General features: G+C 35.4%; 2 protein-coding genes and 1 long non-coding RNA gene across 6 annotated transcripts in view; 2 read left to right on the top strand and 1 right to left on the bottom strand.

Moving 5' to 3' along the window:
* Positions 1–2: 2 nt before the first annotated feature.
* On the top strand, positions 3–6,806 carry LOC134747210 (uncharacterized). Its single transcript, XR_010128302.1, has 2 exons — positions 3–257; positions 1,161–6,806. It is a non-coding gene; the product is annotated as an uncharacterized LOC134747210 (long non-coding RNA).
* A 701-nt stretch (positions 6,807–7,507) lies between these two features.
* On the bottom strand, positions 7,508–8,053 carry LOC134747205 (large ribosomal subunit protein eL28). The gene has a single exon (XM_063681803.1). The coding sequence runs from the start codon at positions 7,965–7,967 to the stop codon at positions 7,548–7,550; it is 420 nt and encodes a 139-aa protein (XP_063537873.1). The 5' UTR covers positions 7,968–8,053; the 3' UTR covers positions 7,508–7,547.
* A 1,849-nt stretch (positions 8,054–9,902) lies between these two features.
* LOC134747197 (uncharacterized) overlaps positions 9,903–21,946 on the top strand; it is a 34,882-nt gene continuing 22,838 nt past the window's right edge. For all 4 annotated transcript variants that reach the window (XM_063681794.1, XM_063681791.1, XM_063681793.1 and 1 more), the window contains exons 1-2: positions 9,903–10,175; positions 12,300–12,442. In XM_063681794.1, the coding sequence (XP_063537864.1) occupies positions 10,084–10,175; positions 12,300–12,442 (235 nt within the window). In that variant the 5' untranslated portion in view covers positions 9,903–10,083. The remainder of the gene's footprint in view (positions 10,176–12,299; positions 12,443–21,946) is intronic.

The following is a 21,946-nucleotide window of genomic DNA, read 5'->3' as shown; positions in this document are numbered from 1 at the left end:
TTGTTTAAAAAAAAAATTCAAATGGAGGCTATTCAAAATATTGCATTTTTTTTTGCTGGCGGGCCATTGTAAGATATGCATTTTATTTCAAGTCTGATTAGTCTGAATTATTATTTTAAGGTCTATCTAGAAATTACAAAAAATGGCGTGGTAAACAAATTTTGAACATTATTTAATTTATTTTTTATTCTTTTCGTGTCACTTTATGAAATCATGACAAATTTGTGGTCCTAGTCATTTAAAATAGTTTTTAATTAGTTATAATTAATATTGTCTTCGGTTACCGCGATAGTTACTCATGAAATAAAACTATGAAAACGGATTATTTCGCGTATATTGAATTTATAATACATCCCGACGTTTCGAACTCTTTACAGCGTTCGTGGTCAACGGGTGACTGAGGAAAAATTACAAAATGCAAAAATACCCACATACTAAAATAATGAACAATCATAGACTACAAACTTTAAGGCTGGTTGTACATGCAAAATCGGTTCATAAGGCTAGTTATACACTATAATTATTTTTCAAGTAAAGATATATATATATACGCGATAAAAAAACTATGCCGGCTCCAACCCTACACCACGGACCCGAGAAGATTTAATTCCCTCCTAAATTGTAGGAGGGTATCCCAATATGGGACCGGCAACAAACTCGGCGGGACACATTTTTTCTCTACCACCAGCTTGGGATCCTGTAGTCCACCTGATAAAGGAGCAAGCGAGACATAGACTGTGAGACCGTAGTGTTGGATGATGCTGGACATTCTGATGTTTTGAAAAGATGTGTCCCGCCGAGTTTGTTGCCGGTCCCATATTGGGATACCCTCCTACAATTTAGGAGGGAATTAAATCTTCTCGGGTCCGTGGTGTAGGGTTGGAGCCGGCATAGTTTTTTATCGCGTATATATATATATCTTTACTTGAAAAATAATTATAGTGTATAACTAGCCTTATGAACCGATTTTGCATGTACAACCAGCCTTAAAGTTTGTAGTCTATGATTGTTCATTATTTTAGTATGTGGGTATTTTTGCATTTTGTAATTTTTCCTCAGTCACCCGTTGACCACGAACGCTGTAAAGAGTTCGAAACGTCGGGATGTATTATAAATTCAATATACGCGAAATAATCCGTTTTCATAGTTTTATTTCATAGTTATAATTACTTAATTAGAATTAGTTTTATAATTGAGAACTGCATTTAAATATCACATCACCAAATGTTGATATGTACTCGTACCTACACTTAAATGTAAAAATGTTACTTACATAATTTTAATATTTGTGACGTTTTCAACCAAATTGTCGCTTGTCGATAAAGTTGATTTCTAATTGAAGCTATATGGAAATAGCGCCTTACTGACAAGCGACAATAAGTACCCTTTTGGTTGAAAATGGCACATTTGTTTAACAACAGCCTTATTATAACGGCATAAGAAGTATATTTTTTACACTTAACTGTACTGTTATGTGATAATGGGTCATATCATATCAATATCACGGATAAACGCACAATTTTTTGTGTTATTGGTTTAGTTTTAATTTTTATATCTTAAGATTCTTCAGTGTACTACTTTTCTGCACCCTTACACTATTCTAAACTGCAATAGATATTATTTTACGCAATCTTGTAATATGTCGTTAGTCTCAAATTATTATAACTAAAAGTATTGGCATAAGCTATACGAAGAGTTGCCACCGCATTCTTGAACGAGTAGAAACTTAATTGGATATTATTTTAAAGCTAGGGTAATCGTCCACCAGAACTGAGCAAAGTAGCGGAAATGTGCACGCATAAAAATCCATCAATAGTAAAATAGAAACACGCGCAGCACACCAATGGGAGGGCATCCTTGCAACCTCGCATAGCCCTGGTGAATGCTCAATCCTACAATTCACATTAACTATAGTAAAAGTACTAAATACTACATATTACCTACACTATCAAACAGTCAGCAACAGGAACAGAATTAGGTACAGTCGACGTCAAATATATGTTTGAATTTTTCGCCGTATTACAAAGGAGTAAGGTGCAAAAGTGTAAACATATCTTTGACGTCCACTGTACACGGGCGAAGTCAATAGTTAACAAAAACATATAAGACGCTGGTTTAACTTATAAACTTATATTACGCGTGATAACGAATCTTATGGGAATGCACGAAGGTTCATTTTAATCTGTAACTTATCTTATCCATGCGCGCCTGTTAAAAAAATTGACCACTTCGTCGTCATCGTCCATATAGTTTTTTTTTTCTTGCTGGATGAACTCGTTTAGTTTTTTATAGATTCGACAATAATCTGTCCACTGCCTTGTCTCATGTTTTGGCTGTCATTGTTTTAAGAAAAGGAAAAGAGGACCCTTCTCGCGACATGCGTTTGCATTATTTTGTAAGCGCATGCCTCAAGTACCTTTTCTTTGAGAAAGACACAAATAAGAATATAAACTTAATAAACGTGTGCCTATAATAGAATATGTGTGTAGATAGCTAAACAAGGGAAAATAAAATGTATTGTAAAATAATTAAATGAATAAACTCAACGCGTCAATATATATGAGCTTTCTTGTAGTTCTATGTTAGGCTATATACATATATAGTATTATAATGTGGCTGTCATGATAAAAGGGTCCTTTACGATGTTTGAGTTTATGCCATTTAAAATACTCTTATGCCGCCACTGGCTTTTATATCTTTTCACTGCCTTTTGACTAGGTATATGCGGAATACCTGGTGGAGGAACTGAAAGCGACGGTCACATGACAAAAATGTGTACATTCGTGGGCTCAAATTTTCATAAATTGTACAACTTTCAACTGTCGGATTATAATTTTAAAGTTCCATTTTATCATGACCAACGACTAATATTTACATATTTACAGAGTGGAAAACACAATACAGATTTGTCACAATACAGTTTTGAATTAGTATACCTAGTATTTTATAATCGAATAACTTGTATTGTAAAATATCAATTTATATGTATGAAATAATCATGATTATATATATTCTACACAGCTAATTTATGCTTATTAATCCAATGTACGAGTACACTATGAAATGTATCATACATACTTTAAATTGTATCTGTTTACAGGGATATACTTTTTCCAAATATTGTATCTTACAATTATTTTTTAAAGAACTAAATTAATATTTTAGCTATTACCAGGTCTAATAGTAAGACGTTAGTCTGTCAAACCACCTTCTATACAAAGGCCTGTGCACAGCACACCAAATGCGTGTTGTAATATAGGTACTATATAGGTACAAATGCCTAGGGGTCATCCATTAATTACGTCACACCAATTTCTAGGTTTTTTGACCCCTCCCCCCTCCTTGCAACACGGTCACTTTAGGTAAACCCCTCCCCCGCTGGTTTGATGTCATATTTTTAGAACGAAATCGGCAAATCGAATTAAATACTATTAATATAGTTGGTCAAGCAAATCCTGTCAGTAGAAAAAGTCGCGAAATTTAAATTTTCTATGGGACGAGCCACATTCGCGCCTACATTTTTTTAATTTGCCGCGTTTTTCTACTGACAAGATTTGCTTGACCAACTATATTTTATTAAATGTTTTTTGACAAAAGAAATATTACCTAGTAATTTTATAACCCAAAACTGATTAGGAAAGAAAATTAAACAAATAATAACGATTATCGTTCCAACAACTTGTTATTTAACTGTAAAGAGAATAAAATAGTTTTAATAAGTTAGTGACGTCACAAAATTTGTGACCCCCTCCCACCCCCTAAACGTGTGATGTAATTAATGGATGGCCCCCTATGAGAGACGGCACTTGCGTGACGTGTGCACGCGCGGCTCCAATATTTAACAGCACGCGCACGCTGAACTGAACCGTAAACCGTAACATACGGTTACAGTTTACGGTTCAATTTGTACTGGTTAATGGTTAATTGCATTAACGTTTCGGCCAACACTGCGCGCACGTGCACGTTTACGCACTCGCAGCCGGTGTGCTTTTGCCTTTACTTAGTTTTTATTACGATACCAGAGAAAACTAAAAAAGTAATATATACATTGCTTATCGCAATCATTGATTTAAAAAAACTGATATAAATAGATAAAGAATGATTTTTACAGTATTAACTTCGGGGTATTGTGCCTTCTGTAAAATAATAATAGATTTAAGGCAGGATTTCTCAATCGATTTTTATAAATAACAATAAAAAAAATACTACACAACACAGAATTGTTCTAAAACGTGTATGTACTAGATCTTCTTATAGGAATGGAATGAAGGAAAATTTAACTTTTTGTTTGTTTTCAGATAGTATTTGCGTTTTTAAATGAATTAATATTAGGGAAATAGAGTAACTATAGATACAGTTTAATTGTATAGATAGGGTATATACATTTTGACATCCACCATCCCACCCATCAAGAGGGTGGGAATTGGAAAGTTAATGACATAAAAGCCAATACCACGCTGGAAAACGTTCAATTATTTTGAAAGTCGATTGAGGAATACCATCTAAATGTTGTGCCTTTTATTTTCATTTCTACTATGTATTTTGTACCTGAGGCTACAATATTCTTAGATCCAATTTAGAACCCTTTAGAACGCTTTATTGAAACTTATGTACGATTTACAACAAATGACAGAGTCAAAGGAATTCGAAACTTATAGTACAAGAATTAAATTCCATATTTCAGTGGCCGCCACGACAAATAAGACGTGCCCAGACTGTTTGATGTGAATCGTACATACAACTCTTTTGTTAAACATAGTATAGAAGTAGGTATGTAGCTAAATGTTTGCCACCTATAGGTAGGGCAGCGGATACTTACGTACATGCTCAAAATATGCACAATTAAAGTTAAGCACTTTCGCACATGGTGTAATAAAATTGTAACTAACAAAATGTCGTGCGCTCGTGCGAAATAGATGATGTGTCTTAGAGACCCTGTCGTTTTGTGTATGTAATATTAAAGGTAGGTTTCCTATGATGCTGGGGCCATACTGTTTCCCGTTAGTGTGGCCCCGGCATGACAGGTTCAAAAACCAGAATGATGAAGGAATTATTATGGTATTTATGGTTACGGAAAGAGACATCTTAGTGCAAAAGGTTTGTGAGATGCAAAATGTATTTAGTACTTACATTTTATGTGTCTATTAATACATAATACTGTATTTCTTTACATACTGTTGTAAAAATCAATGTTCACTAACGTTTCAAATTACCTACAACCATCATGAAATTGTATTCTAAAAAAAACTTCAACTAATTATTGTCTGCGTAAAATGAGTCCCTATTTGTGATAACTAATATAAATATAATGTTACATTGAATGTTTACCAAGTATTTTTAAGATTTTACTTGTAAAATTGCATTTAAAAATGTAATATCGTCCAATTTGAATATTCTCTTCAATTTTAATAACAAAACTTTCGTGAGACACAGACATATTAAATATATTATAGTAATAACGGGTCACCAATTAAATATATTAATAGCGTTTTTCGACTTAAAATACGTGAGTGACCCTTTATGAATATATTTAATATTCTCTTCAATCCCGAAAATTGTACCTGTTTGAAAAGTTGAGGCTGTGGCTGGTCTAATGGAATCTACTTGTTTTTGGTAGACATGTCATATTTCAGGCTCGTGAATAAAACACTATTTAAACCTGGCTATGTTGTTATGGAAAAAACTTAGCCAAAGGACAAAGTCCCTAGTGCATTTACTTGTGCAGGTAGGTTAAAAACACATTTCTTTTGACAACTATTTCTGTTAGTTTCTTAGGGGTCATCCATTAATTACATCACACGTTTAGGGGGCGGTCAAGAAATTGTGACATGTTGTGACAAGGGGAAGGGGGGAGTCACAGGGTTTGGGACGTCACTTTAACTTCACCTGTAACCGAAAACTGTTATGTTTTATTTTAATTTGCTTTACAGATAAATAACTAGTTTTTGCAATGATAAATCGTTTTTATTCGTAATTTGTTTTTACTAATCTGTGTCGTGTCATAAAAGTTGTAATATTAAAGCAAAGCAATATAATAAAAAAAAACCAATTGCCTATTTCGGTGAAAACAAAACTGCGAAATATGTGACGTCACACCATTGGCGAGGGGGGGTTGCCAAATGGCGACCTGCTGTGACAAGGAGGGGGGGAGGGGTCAAAAATCATGAGATTCGTGTGACGTATTTTATGGATGACCCCTTAGGGCCACTTACGCATTCTAGGGTTAGCCAACTAACCCAAACATATGTTATGTCAGAAGAGGCCTTTTATTTGCTAAGTTTTTTGATTGTACTTACTGGCTCAGTAACCTGACATGGATTTTGTTTTGATTTAATATGGTTATCATTACACAGCACGATGCAAATATATAGCAATGTTCCACTGCACAAATTGGTGTGCAGATCAAAATCCAACGTGAAGATCTGAGGGCCTACTGGGAACACCAAGTTTGTGGATTGCAGGCATCTCTGTCACTCTAGTAAAGCCTTAATGAGGGCTAACGCGTATGAATTCGCCGCTAGGGGCGCTAGTGTAGATGGTGGTCTTTTCCATAGTTCGAAATGTCAAATGTCACTTGTCACTTCAATGACTGACAGCTGTTATTTAGTCTTTTGTACCACCATCAACAGAGGCGCCAACTGGTGAGCAAAAAAACGATAGGCCTCATTGGAGTAAAAGAATTGGAATTTGAGGCTTGCATTTATTTATTACCTATTGTAGATAGTCCTGTGATGTGAATATAATTTTAATTTACATTCCGTTTTGTGATAAATCATGGTTTGTATAAATATATGGATTGATATAATTATTGTTGTATTTTTATTTTTCAGTTTAAGAAACCCTTTGATTTTTTGGCTACTTGTGCTAATTATAGTTCTTGGGTTTTATCGTTCCAATAAAACTTGTTTAAATTTATAGATTACACGTTCTTAATCAACTAATTACAAAATGGTCCCGACAATTGATTAGCGTACAAATTAGCGAACACGACCGAAACGAGGTACGTGTGTTCTATCCGGTTTTAGGAATAGCACTGACTCGCGGCACGCGGGTTACACTGTGCTATGCGCCCACACACTAACACTGCACTTAAGACGCATACATAACATGCTACAAGTTATTTTTTCAGCTTTTTCATGCCAATAAGAATAAATAAATAATGGAATCCAAAGAAAGTTTTCTCAGCATCAAAATATCTATGAAAAATGTCAATTGTGAGCTGGCTGGTTAATTCAAAGTGTGACCCAGGATATATCCATGGTAAACAGTTCAACTAAAGTTAATTTTACCATTATTGGTGTCAAAATAATTGTGGTTCTAATGTATAGATAACAATTTCAACTACAGCAATTTTTAAAGCCTAATGAGTTCTTTTATGTACCCTCACTGGAAAAAAAATCCATTCTGACAGTATTCAAAGAACATCCACAAATTATCTTTAGTATCATTATAAGAGTAGATAACGAGGAAACTTACATGAGGTTATCATTAATTGAAACCAAAAAACGGTTTTTAGATTTTTTTTATTGTCAGCTTAAATACAAAACTTATTCGGTCTTAGTGGCGGCTGCTTTAGGTTTCTTCGCCTTGATGGGCCTCTGGGATCGGAGGATGGCAGAGGCACGACGCAGAGTAGCCTTGGACAGATCGGTGCGGTAGTGGTTAGCTTTCAGCAGCTTCTTTACCTTGAAGAGTGATCGCCTCGCGCCAGCTTTGAATGAACGGCGTACGGTGGTTTTCGCGGGCTTGTTTCCAGCCTTAACCTTCTTGGTCACAACTGTGAAACCTTTCCTGTCAGGGTTCTCGACCACGCCGACGGCTTTCTTGTGGATCAGACCGTTGTATCTGTAGGAGTTGAGGTTAGTCACATTGTTGGGCTCCTTGCTGAACGGCTTCTTAATGTTACGCTTCTTCACGAGGAAAGCGTTGTTGTTGCGGATGATCATCCAGTTAAGATGGGACGACATTTTTATAGTTTTATCGTAAAAACTAGCTACAGAAACAACGTGCTCACGACGTGTCCGTAGACAAAAGGAAGAGGAGTTTTGTTTATGGTTCTTGGGTTCTATCTACGAGCTGTCAAAATAAATGTTGCCCATGCGTGAAATCGAATCTCCCAACTTTGTCAAATAGGGGATATTACTGCAATGTTCTGCCACCAGAGTGCAGGACTAGCCTTTTTAGAAAACCATACAGTAACTTATACATCTACCTTTAACATGTTTTTGACAAGTTTTCAAAGATAATAAAATTTGATATTGATGCATCAAGGCGGTTTGTTTACAGAGGACCTACCGGGAAACGCGAATCCGAAAATTCGCTATCTGCATCTTTATCGCTCGAATATGCAAGAGTGACAGAGATGTTAGATAAATAAATTTTCTTGTTTCACGATAGAATGAAAATGAAAACAAATTTATCAATTTAGCTTAAGTATTTTATTATTACGCTAATTACTCCCGACCTCCCTGACGCTGCGACCCTGAAAACACCAAGAAGCTAACTACGTAAAATAGTAGGATTAATAACAGGACATAACACACTAAACAAACACCTACATAATATGGGTAAAACTGACAGCCCCATGTGCAGAGCGTGCATGGAAGAAGAAGAAACAACAAAACATATTCTCCTAGACTGTAAACAGGTAGAAGTATATTTATAGGAGCAAATACCTAGGGAATCCATGCACACTAAAGGAGGCAACTAGCAACCTGAAGACTTTGCTAGGCTTCGTGGAGGAGCTGGGGTAAGTAGAGTAGCGCTACCTCGTTTCACGCAAAATAGGCACATTGGATGTCGATTTGCGGAAAATGCCCAGCAAAACTAACTAGCTAACTACTCCCGACCTCGTGTAATTTGTTTTAAAAAATTGCAAACAATAAACGATTATACTGATTTAAACTAACACAATTTTCACTCATAATTTTAAAACTAACACGGGACTTAACCACCAAGAACACGACCACCACCACGTAACGTCACGTTCGAAACGTCAGGTCATAAATAAACGTAAGTTTGTACGCGATTAAGTCCCGTGTTAGTTTTAAAATTAATAAACTATTACTTGTTGGTGACGCAAGTACACAGACAGGTGCGCAAGTATCCGGCGAAATGTATAAACTCGCACTCCTGATTTCTAATTTATTTATCATATTCCACTTTTCCCTGAAGTTTTTTTTTATGTAATAGGAAGCAAACGAGCAGACGAGCCGCCTGATGGGAAGCAGTCATCGCCGCCCATGGACATAAGCAACACCAGAGGAGCCACTTATGCGTTGCCCACCTTTGAGAACCCTAAATACCTGCTTCTTGAAGAACCCCATGTCATAGCGCAAGGGAAACACCTCAGAAGGTAGCTCATTCCACAACTTGCACGTTCTGGGCAAAAACGACCGAGATCCCCTCTTGTTTTTGGTTTGCCGCGTGTCAAGGAAGTGAGGATGACCTTTGTAGCTTTCGGGAGGTGCGGTGGTAAAAATGTGACGGTGGCACCAGCTCAAAAAGTTCTTCAGAACATTCCCCATTGTACAGACGGTAGAACAAGCACAGAGAGCCAACGTCCCTCCGAAGGCTAAGAGGTTCCAAACCGACTGTGAGATCGGGATCGCCAACAATACGAACTGCCCGAAGTTGGGGAATAACGTATGTCCTGGCAATTTTGGGCATAAACAATCGCTGTAGAACCATAAAGAAAATTGTAATATTTTTTTTTCTATTATTGATCCTGTATGAAAGTTATTCTTTAGCAGGATTTAATTTTAATATTAATGAAATAAATTTTATTTTAAGCTTTTCATGATTTGAAAAATTACATAAAATATTTGGTTTTTTGGTTTACGTTATATTTTTGTCTATGGTTTTTACCGTTCTTTCTATATTTTTTTTTGCCTTATGGTGATATGTCAAATTCCGAACTAAACTTGTCTGGGACGTTTCGTGTTGGTTCTTATGTTCTTATAATATAATATCTTTATCTTTATTATATTTACAGTATACGATTTAGTAAATGTAGTTCTTTCATGTAAATTGTTTGTGATTTCGTACTAAGTGCCAAATTGATGTCTCGTCGAAATTGGTATTATGAATCAGGGTGATCAAAATATAAACAAAGATATGATCGATTGTGATTTAATCGACGTGGAATCTTTGGATTTTTCCGATGAACAGACATGGTAAGAATTCATATATACTATGCCGGTAGTTGTATGCGCGACATAGTTTTGTGGGTCAGGCATGCTGTCCGTTTGACATTTTAACTTCCTATTGGTACGAATTTGGCTTGTTGCACTCATTACGATATCCAGTATAACCTGTGCTTCTCTTATACTTCCTATAGAAACCTGTATTTACGGATGATTCACATGATGATGTAAAGCAGCAAAATAAAAAGCAGTTTTTATTTTTATCGGTTATCATCATGTATATTATGTAAACAATTCTAAAATAGTGGGTAGTTTAGTATTTAGTTCACTTTCGACACTTACTCTGAATCATAACTCATAAGTAATGAGATGATAATGGTTCAGTTTTGTAATACTTAGCAACAATTCAGTTGTTTTGTAAACAAAGAGTGTATGGCCTTGACTGATACACAATGTTTTCATGTAACCATATAGGTCACCATAATAATAAAACTTCTGATCTTTACAAATGTTTCACTGTAACCACTTGCTTACAAGTTTTGCAGTCAGTAATCAGACTGCAAAACTTGTAAGCAACATATTATAAATTATGTTACTTACACATAATCTTATCCATGTGTATGTCAGCATTCATTTATTTATAGACTTAAATACAACCATAATTGACATACATAGTATCATTTTAAGTAGTGGGTATATCTAGTGGGATCATACCAAGAAAGGCAAAATATATGTAGCAACTTTTTTTGGTTGTTAAACCACCTGTACCACAATAGAAACACCTCTGGGTATAATATACAAATTTTTGGTATAGCGTCATAAGAATAAGGGCAATTTTTGCCCTTTTGAATTTGTAACTTTCTTTTATTTAATCATCGATTTATTTATTTATTTAAGCCTTTAAAAATAAATAAATAAATAAATAAAGCCTTTATTACTGACTTATTTTTAACAATAAAAAAACATCTTTATATATATATTTCACTTATTCTAATTTGTGTTTCTGACATCCGGGACGTTTTCATTGTCAGTCTGCCCTTTGGCAAAGGCCTCCCCTAGAATTTGCCATAACTCCCTGTTCATGGCTTTCCTTCTCCATAATGGTCCAGCTATTCCTCTAATTTCGTCCTCCCATCTTTTCTTTTGTCTTCCTTTTCTCCTTTTCCCATCAAGCCTTTATTTTTCCTTAAATAGTTTTACATGATAAAAAAAGTTTTATAATATTATTGTTTTCCATTTTTACTATTTTAAGGACCTCTGTTGGGTATAGGCCTCCTCCATACCTTTCCACCTTTCTCGGTCTTTTGCCTTGATTAGCCAATTTTTTTAGCCAAATTTGGCATCGATTTATTAAGAGTACAAAACTCGAATTGAATTTGTACTTGTACAAGTACGGAGGGACTTACGAGGATAGAGATTAGCAGCTTTAATTTCTTTCTCCTTCAAAATATAACATTTCTTATGCTTCTGTAAAATATTGGCTGTACAAAATATGATGTTAATGTTGACATGCTAAATTAAATGTACAGATGTAGTGCATAATTATTTTCCATCGTACTTTCACAGACACTATACGAAGATGTCTTGCTATTTCAGTCAGTCTCGGTACAAAAAGTACTGAGGTTGACTGAAGTAGCATGACAAATACGAATGTTTCCAAGAAAATACGATGGTAAACAATTATGCACTACATCTATTCTATAGGGATGCACTGATCAGTACTTAAGCATACCACACATAATGTAACATAATGCAACATACAGTTATAATTATGTATGTAAAGTTTGTTATCACAGCCATTACATAATGGGTTCATTGTATCCAAAACCCAATTGCATTTAGATAAGTCTGATGTGAAACTGAAATTAGAACCCTAGATAAGATGAGATGGCCTTTATTGATAAATAACATGCTATTTATGATACAAAGATACATAAAATGAAAAATAACATAAAAAAAATCAAGGCAATCCTTTTCACTTTTTTTGTTTTCTTGATGGTTTCAGTTTTCTGTTGGGCACCAGGCCTCGACAGGCCTCTACCAAAATACCCTGAAAATCATTACTTAATTATAAGCATTTTTACAGTGCCAAGTTTAAATTGGAATCCATAAAAAAAGTAGAAACACCAGTATTTAAAAATATTACTGTTCCAGGCTCAATACTGCTCCAGAGGATGCCGGTGTGGCCTTAGACATAATTGACTGGCAGCTGTCCTTCGACTGGCCGTTCACGGAGGATGATGACTATCTTAAGACAGAAACGGAATTATACTCGGTGCTGGATCATTTACTCAAAAGTAAGTGTTTTTTATTTTATAACACAACGCAACCCTTTTTTCTACAACTTTCAACTCTTTTTCACACCCTTATTTTATGTAGGCTTTGGACCAGTTGCACCAACAACAATTAGGAGAGTGATCAACATCACTCAGCAGTGAACTATATGAAACTTCCCATATAGTAAAATTTAGCAAAGACTTTGACGGTGACAGACAGTTTTGTGCAACCGACCCTTAGGTCAGAAGAAGGTCTATAAGAGCCTATAAGAAGCCTATAAGAAGGTCTCCCATTCCATTCTGATTTATCTTTATTTTGACTAATCTAAATTGCATTTGTCTTGGCATGTTATGAATTATGATGTCTTGGCAGCTAGAAGTTAAACTATCTGTGTGCCAATTTTAATAAAATTGTTCACCATCTAATATCTAAGTAAACATCCAAATTCCAAAACAAACAAGTATTTACATCATAGTATCAGTGGGATAGTTAATGCAACATAACAATTAAGATTTTCAACAGATAGTTAGTGCACAAAAATTAATCATGTGTATCATAAGTTTTTTTTGCAACTCCTACGTTGCTCACTGTAACTTAGAATAATAGTAGTTTTAGATAACTTTGCATATTGAATGCAATCTTAGTTCGATTTGTTAGCTGTACGTCCAATACGCAGTTCGTCCAAATGATATTTCAATTCGCATTTCGTCCAACACGTATTTGGTCCAACATGTATAAGAGGGAAGTATCAGTTCTATCAAAGAGGATATAATAAGATAGAGCGGTACTGTCATAGTAAATTTTGTAACCACTGTAAATTCACTGCCATGTATCGACATACATCCCAAGACCACGCAAGGCCCAGACTCCATTCCACAGTATCTCGTGCGTGACTGCTGCGAAGCTTTCGTGAAACCATTATTATTCATTTTTAATTTAGCCATTAAAACACACACTTATCCATCTAGCTGAAAAATCTCAAAAGTTCTCCCAATTCATAAAACTGGTTCTAAATCGGATTTTAAAAACTATCGACCAATTGCCATTCTTTCTGTGTTTGGTAAAGTATTTGAAAGTATTCTATATAAAAAAAATTATCAACAATTAAAGGGATGGTTTACTGACTCCCAGCATGGTTTTATACATAACAGATCCACCAGTTCTAATCTCCTCAATATTGTAACGTACACAGCCCACCATTTGGATGACAGAAAACAAGTCGACGTTATATATTTAGATTTTCAAAAGGCTTTTGACAGGATTGATTGTGATATTTTACTACAAAAAATGGCCAAGTCAGGTTTTTCCGAAATACTGTTAAAGTTCTTCGCTAATTATCTTTCAGATCGAAAACAATATGTCATGTATAACGCAGCCAAATCCGAAACATACTCCGTCTCCTCTGGTATAGGTCAAGGAAGCAGTCTTGGTCCGCTATTATTTCTAATAACTATAAATGATCTCCCGGATTACATTAAGCATTCGTTAATACTGATGTTTGCTGATGATGTTAAGCTCGCTTTGCCTATACACGATCAATCTGACATTATCAAGCTCCAAACAGATATTGATAGCGTGTACCAATGGGGTGTACGTAATAGTTTACATTTAAATACAAGCAAATGTGCAGTCATGACCTACTCAAAGACGCCACACACCATGGATCGATCTTATACATTGAATGGTGAAAACCTGCAAAGCGTTAAAGATATGCGTGACCTCGGTACATCTTTTGATTCAGAAATATCATTCAGTCAACATATAATTAAAATTTGCAAAAGAGCGAGAAAAGCCCTCGGCTTTGTTATGCGCCAGTCAAAACACTTTAATATTTGTCATGTCATTACATTATTATATAATGCATTTGTACGTAGCCTACTGGAAACTAACTGTATTGTATGGAACCCGCACGAAAAAAAATACATTCTTCTTATTGAAAAAATCCAAAAGTCATTTATTAGGTATCTCTACTGGAAAACACATGGGTACTATCCCTACATGTATCCCACGCCGTTTGTATTGGGAATGGTCTCATATCAAAGACTTGAAGTACGAAGGCAGCTTGCAACAGTAAAATACTTTTTTAGAGTAATACGTGGATCAATAGTTAATCCATTGCTACTAGAATATGTTCATTTTAAGGTACCGACACCATTCGTTAGAGCTACTCTCAGACCTCGCATTTCACCCATGTTCGTAATTCCTAAGACCAGCACAATGACACTAGTCACTAGTCCTCTATTTATCGCACTTAACCATATTAATAACATAATTTTACATAATCCCACTCTTGACATATTCTCGCAATCAGAACCGAAATTCCTAGCTACAGCAGCCCGCTACCTAGAATCAATATCCACGCCCACAACTATTAATATTAATTAATTTAATGATAATTAATTTAGTGATAAGCATATTATTTTAGTTTTAAGTACATATATGTTTATAACCCATAACTTGCATGTTTGGTTTAACTGTAAATGTAAAGTTGGTTAATAAATAAAATAAAATAAATACTTTAAAACTAAAAATGAAGATTTCTAAAAATACGTTAAGATGTATTTAAATATGAATAAACGATTTTTTTATTTGCATTAATTATTTTTATATGATTTTGACCCATGTTCTTTCACTGATATGCGTTAAAATTATAAATAACAAACCAAACTGTCAACGCCCTCTATACGAGAGTAGGCCAAAACTAGTGGCGCCATCTGATCGAGAATCAAATTTTCGTGATTTTCAAGGCACGTTTTTTCATAGACTGTATCCATCTATTACGGAGTTAGATCTATCTTTGGTTCTATAGATTATTTCAATATTGTTTCAATCTGTAGTGCAAATGTAGGAGATACGACTCAAAACTTGTCAAAAATCGATGAAAACCGCGGGTAGCCCCGAAGTCAAAACAAAAGGTTAATTAAAAGTGAATTATCTATGCACCAGCGCACAGATGACGGCGCGGATCTGCGTCGCTCGATGCGCCTCATCAGCTTCGAACAAAGATCCGATTCCATATACTAATAACAGAAACACTCTTAGTGACCATCGGCGGACTTTATATAGAATAGAATAGAATAATATTTTATTCGTAAGCACAAACAAACATTACATAATATTACATAATACAACAATAAAACATAGAATAAGATTAAAGTGCCACGAAATGGCCTCATGGAAGATCTTCCGAAAAATCATAGAAGGCAACAGACAAGAAGTAAAAAGACAAAAAAACATGACAGTGAACACAGTTAAATAAGAAAAAATAAATAAAAGTTACAACATCAAGAAGATACAACATAACGATACGATAAGAATAACCGTCTGCACTTATTTAAATTGAAATACAATCGTTTTTTTCCTAATCGATGAAATAATTACTGCTAAACTAAATTACCTTGTTTGTGGGCCCAAATTTGTATATTATTTAGTGGCGCCCTGGCGCCGCCGCATGCAATTTTATAATAACTGTTAATATAACTTACTTTCGTATGAAGAGTTCACAAATGTCTAGAAAAAAACCTTCCTTAATCTAAACCCATTGTTATATCGAAACTAGTCTTCTCGTTTAGACGTCAATTAAAGGAAAGCGAGGTTTAGACTAGCAAGAACTTGCATGCAATTTACGTTACATTGCTGACTACTAAGGTAAACTACATTTAAAATGTTTATCAGATACCGCAATGTAATAAAAATTGCATGCAAGTTCTTGCTAGTCTAAACCTCGCTGAACGATGGCTATTCTAAACAGAAGTAGCCGCCCAGTCCTGGTCCATTCATAAGTCACAATGGGTTCAATGCCAGCCCGATTATCCAATTGCAATTGATATGTCGTTTGTACGGCGACATACTTGCATGTCTGACTGTTTTAGGACCGGTAATTAATTTGCAATAACAGGAAAAGAGGTAAACTTTGGTCTGTCTGGCCAAGGAGATCATGTACCTACTTCAAATGTGTCATTTTCAACCAAAAGGGTACTTATTTTCGGTTGTCAATAAGGCGCTATTTCAATATAGTTTCAATTTGAAATCAACCTTATCGACAAGCGACAATGTGGTACCTTTTGCTTGAAAACGTAACAAATATACGCGAGTTGTAAACATAATATTTATGATTACACTGTTTTTGTTTTCGTAACTTTATACATTTTCATTTATAAGGAAAGAGAGTTTGTGGACCTAAAAAGTATTATTGTTAACTACACAAAACCTGTAGCTATACCATGCCAAACGACATAGTAAAAGTTGGTAGCGGTTACCAGCTCTGAACTGAACTATGTTGCCATTAGGGAAGGCACTAAGTTACCTAAGTTTCCTCGCGGTGTCCCGGCATTTTGCCACGGCTCATGGGAGCCTGGGGTCCCAGGAATTGACGTGGGCACTAGTATTTACGAAAGCGACTGCCATCTGACCTTCCAACCCAGAGAGGAAACTAGGTCTTATTGGGATTAGTCCGGTTTCATTACGATGTTTTTGATGTTTTTTGTGTGTTACACAAAATACTAACCATAATAAATTAGAAAATGAGTTATTACTCAAATGACTCAGATTTGGCATGTTATGGGACATTTATATTATGGAAGAATTTACTATTTATTTTGGAAGAGTTTAATATACACCTTTGGTAACAGTTCATTTACGATCGAAGGGAAATGAGTAGGAAGTCGCGTGTTCGCCGTTTTCCCATACTATTGATAGAAACGTAACCTCATTGTAGGAAGCAAAGCGTAACTTGATTAAGTGCCAGACTTAATCAACTTTCTTACTCACACTTTTTATTTAGTCTCCTCATTGCATAACAACTACTATCAGATGAGTGCGTTTGTAGTGTACCTAGTTGATTTATTACTGTTTCTCTGTGTACCTATATTACATATTATTATAAATATTTAATTGTTGTCGCTAAATGTTCTATCTCTATAAAATAGTAGATTACTTAATGAGATATAAAACAACCCATTTGTCGATCCGAGGCACCAGACGAGGACCGATACAAGTCGAGAATAAATGGATATTAGCTGTATTTATTATGCAGAATAGCTGTAATTATTATGCACTTTGATTTTCATTTCGAGCTTTTCCTGCGCTCCGATATATTTGAGTGAAACTGTAACAGAACTACAAAGAATATACATAAAACAGACTACGCTTTAATTTAGAACAGAATAGCAAATTCGTGGCAAAAAAGAAGACAGCAACACTTAACATATACCTAAGCCACAAAATGGTCCCGAGGCCCGACTCAGCATGGTGCTAGCATGCCTGGGCTAACGCTGGTCTTCCGTCGGGGCCATGAGCGTGTGAATATTTAAAATAATTTAAAACGTCTGTTGAACTAACTCAAACAACGCCAAAGACGGTTCTTGTGTATGTGGATGCTTTAAGTAGAGACTGCAACAAATAAATGTTTATTTTTTCAATAAATACTAACGCCCTTCTTGGCTCTAAACTACTAGGAAATGCACGTTCAGTCGTTCACGTGTGTTCGTCTCACAACCTTGGCGGACTATATACAGCTTAGTTAGGGCAAATAACTCTCAGTCTTAGTCTTAGCTGGGTTTAATACCCATAGTTCTTGATGGTATGCGGTTACTATAAGCCATGGGCACTTGCTATTCCAAGGGTGCCATTGTCGAGCCTTGTAACGTTTTCGTAGGTCAGGCCCGAGCAGTTATATTATCTATTTTCAAGGTTTTCAATTAAAGTTTTAAATAATTATGACGAGATTGACGAGCTGATGAGTCAGGGACCTTGGGCATTCTTTCTACATTATAACTATTATAAGGTGCAATTTTAAACTAAAATTAGTTTTGTATATATAACAATAACCAAAACTCAAGTTACTTACAACAGATTTACTTAAATAATAATAATTGTGTCAAAAATGGGTTAATTTTTAACAACATGTTTAACAAGTGTTTTTATCTATACGATTTAAAATGAACTGATTTTATAATGTTCTAAATAGTATTTTCATTCATACACACATACATACGCATATTACGCATTGGGAATGCTTCGTTAATCAACAAACAACTAAGAATTATAGATGAGCAGCCAATCAATACTGATTTCACTCAGTTTGCTCGCATAAATTTAAATACACTTGGTATTACGTTACGCTTAAACTTATGCGCCCTGCCATAACCTATAGTAGAAGTACAGCCAACTGCAGTTTAGAGAAACCTGACGGAGATTTGTTGAAGGGTACGGAATTGAGTTGTTTTTTTTATACCTTTTAGTTTCATTCAGGAAGAAAAAAATAAAATGGGACAATGGGTACTCGCATATTAGTGCGAGCGAGATGCATAAAAAGTAAAAGTACGTTCTCGATTGCGTTTATGTCAGTGCCAAACTGATGGTAGCCGTACTGAAGTTATGTTTTTTTTTTTAATTATTTCCGTATAGTTTTTGTAATATATAGTACATTGTTATGACGGAGTGCTCGGTTTCTTCTATAAAACATATTCATCCAATCTAACCCTGTTAAAAAGACGTCAATTGTAAATGTTCGCAAACGAGCGATTGCTAAGGCGCAAAACCCAACTTTATTTATGCCGCTGAATAGCTTTTATACTAGAAAAAAGTTCTTGAACTAAAGAATACAAGAATTACGAATGTATTGTACAGGAAACTATCATACCATGCATTAAGGTATTGGTACCTTGTTCGCACAGATAATGCATTTGCATCTCCTTTAGGCACTCCTACGCGTCGATTATTCGAACCTCACTCCATATATCGTTACGTTTCACTTTTATATTCGCGCCTGATAAGGTCAAGAAAGTACTTTATGTAACGGTAACACGGTTTATAATGAATTGGCGGTTGCGAGACGCTTTGATTGGATTTTGTTTTTTATCAGCAAGACCTATGGCGTCATATTGAGTCAGCATGGTAGTGAAAGTGCTCATGGAAGGTGCTTCCGATTGCAATTATTGATAATTAGCCTCATGCATGAAGTTTATATTTGAACGAAATATATTTTATTCGGATGTTTGTTACCATTATATCATGTTACAAATGCATTTCCGTTTTTAAATTACGATTTAATTACTTAAAATTATAAATAAAAAGTACAAAAATTTGCCCGCGAAAAGCTAGTGAGCGAAACGCTCGAAACGCCACGTGACGTCACGCGTTCGACAGATTAGTGTCATTAGTAGCAAACGTCAGTTGGGCCGCCCAACGTGTGACGTCATCACGCTCTGTCGAATTCGCGCCAAAAATTATGAGCGTTTCAACCGCTCAAAAATTTTCAACATTTTAAATATTTTTTAATAAAATAATGTTAAGGTTTACAAAAGTATTTTTATCATTTCCGGTGTTCTAACGATATAAATTATGAATCCAAAAATAAAAATAAATTCATGCATGGAGCTAATTGGTAGTTGTTCTATGGATGTGTCTGTATAACTGTCAGTCTGTCAGTGTATGAAATGGGGATGGGAGCTATTTTATTTACAGTGCTCGTTACCAATATATGTAGCGAAGCTCAAGCTGAGATAATTCATATATTTCGGAGCCTGATGAATGCGTCATTGTTATATCGTAAAGCTGGACTGTAATGATGGACATTGCCTTTGGAAGTCTGTTGTAAACTTCGAATATGTATAGAGCATTCGAGCTTTTTCGGCTCCGTTCGGCTCAGCATTGCTCCGAGCAATTATTAGGGTAGGCACAACTTGACGTCCCTTTGCGTGTAAGACTACAGTTAAGATAATACCCTGAATTTTGCCAACCCTAAATAGCCGAAAGGGATAGTACCGTACATAAGAAAGGGACAGCATGATTCGACCTGAATCGCTGTCAGGCTTTGGTTTTGTAGGAAGTTTCCTTTCTGTACGGTAGTACTATTATTTATTATGTGATACAGTAGCAGCTTTTTACAAGCTATTATTTAACTTGCAATGTATGTATGTTCGGGTCAAATCATGCAAGCTAAATTTGACCCACTTCCCATCATCCGATTGAGCTGAAACTTCACAATTCACATACATCATACATGATGGACACAGGTGTGGTGGCCGTAGAGACTTATAAAACAACGCAACCTAATTGTGTTTGTGTTTGTTAGATTTGTCTCGTCTCGATGAGTATTATATAGTTGCCTGTTGAAAGAAAAGTACAGTCAGCTATAAAAGCATTGCAAACTTATTCTGCAATACAATTTAGTCGGAAAAGCGCACGCGTACATAACATATAGATTTGTCGACTATCTATATATTTTAGAATATTTGTAGTTCACGTGAAAATATATCAATAATGAACTAACTAATACTAAGGCTAGTGAAATCGCACCTCGAACCTGGGTGTAAAGTTTCGAGCCCACACGTTGCGACCTCGAAGAAAGCGCCTCGGGCCGGCAAACCGCGACAGCCGCGGAAAGTAACGACCCCATTAACGCCTTTATTGTTGAAGCACCCAGGTCCACAATTACAATATTATTTACTAGTAAATAGCTTTTTATTATCTAGGGGCTTTCTTTTCAGACATTTTTAACTTATTATGTTCACCTCTATCATTACCGAGTTATTTAATTTTAGGTTTAGATTTAGTTAGAAGTTGACTGACAAGTGACCACGTGACTTTGACAGTTGAGTCGGTTTTCATATAAAATATCTCTACTACTAATTCAGTGTGCTCAAAAATAGTTTAACTTTACCTTCAAGAAACTGAACTGTCGCCCGCTGTATTTCCGGAACGATACGAAAAAAAAAAGAAAAGAGCGTACGCCCATCAACACCAAAGGGGATGCAACGCACTTGCATCCCCTTTGGTGTTGAAGGTATCCAAAAACTCAGTAACATTTATTCATATTAATACATACATCAATTTACATTTGAATTAACTAAAAAGTAAACTAAACTAAAACTAAGCCACAACAATACGACATTGTAGTACATAAGAATAAATCAAAAACTTGAATCATTTAAAACTAAATATACATATGTGCCATTTTCAACCAAAAGGATACTTGTCGGTTGTCAATAAGGCGCTATTTCTATATAGCTTCAATTTGAAATCAACCTTATCGACAACCGACAATGTGGTACCTTTTGGTTGAAAAGGTCACATATGTCAGCAGCTTGTTAGCACTGATTGCTCTGATATAATTTATTGTAATCGTTTTTCTGTAGTTAGTATGTATGTACGCACAGACCCCGGCGCCACTGAGAGTTCAGTATTAGTCATATGGATTACGATGACGTAGGCTTATCGACATAAAAGGGAAAGAAAGGACAGTTAAGCGTCTGATTTCAAACACAAGTGTAGGGCACAGTGTAGGGCCAAATTTTCTACCGTACGAGAGAAAGCTTTCGTTAAGTACAGCGGAGGCCAATTGCCAAACTTTCCTTACACTGCCAATTGTTCATTTAAATTAAATGAACGCCTTTTATGGCAACATAATAACAAGCCCAATCGTATGCAAGCCACTTCGTATTTGTCAAGACATTTTGACAAGTGTCATCCGATTTCCTGAGCGTGACCAGCGCGTATAAATTGTACGCATTGTAATTTCT

This window comes from Cydia strobilella, chromosome 14, assembly GCF_947568885.1.
Source record: "Cydia strobilella chromosome 14, ilCydStro3.1, whole genome shotgun sequence".
NCBI lineage: Eukaryota > Metazoa > Arthropoda > Insecta > Lepidoptera > Tortricidae > Cydia > Cydia strobilella.
Note: the sequence above shows the minus strand (reverse complement) of the source record. Positions and strands in the feature narration are given on the sequence as shown.

Bases quoted from the DNA above. Each gene is read 5' to 3' on its own strand.
- LOC134747205 (XM_063681803.1), bottom strand. From the start codon at position 7,967: ATGTCGTCCCATCTTAACTGGATGATCATCCGCAACAACAACGCTTTC.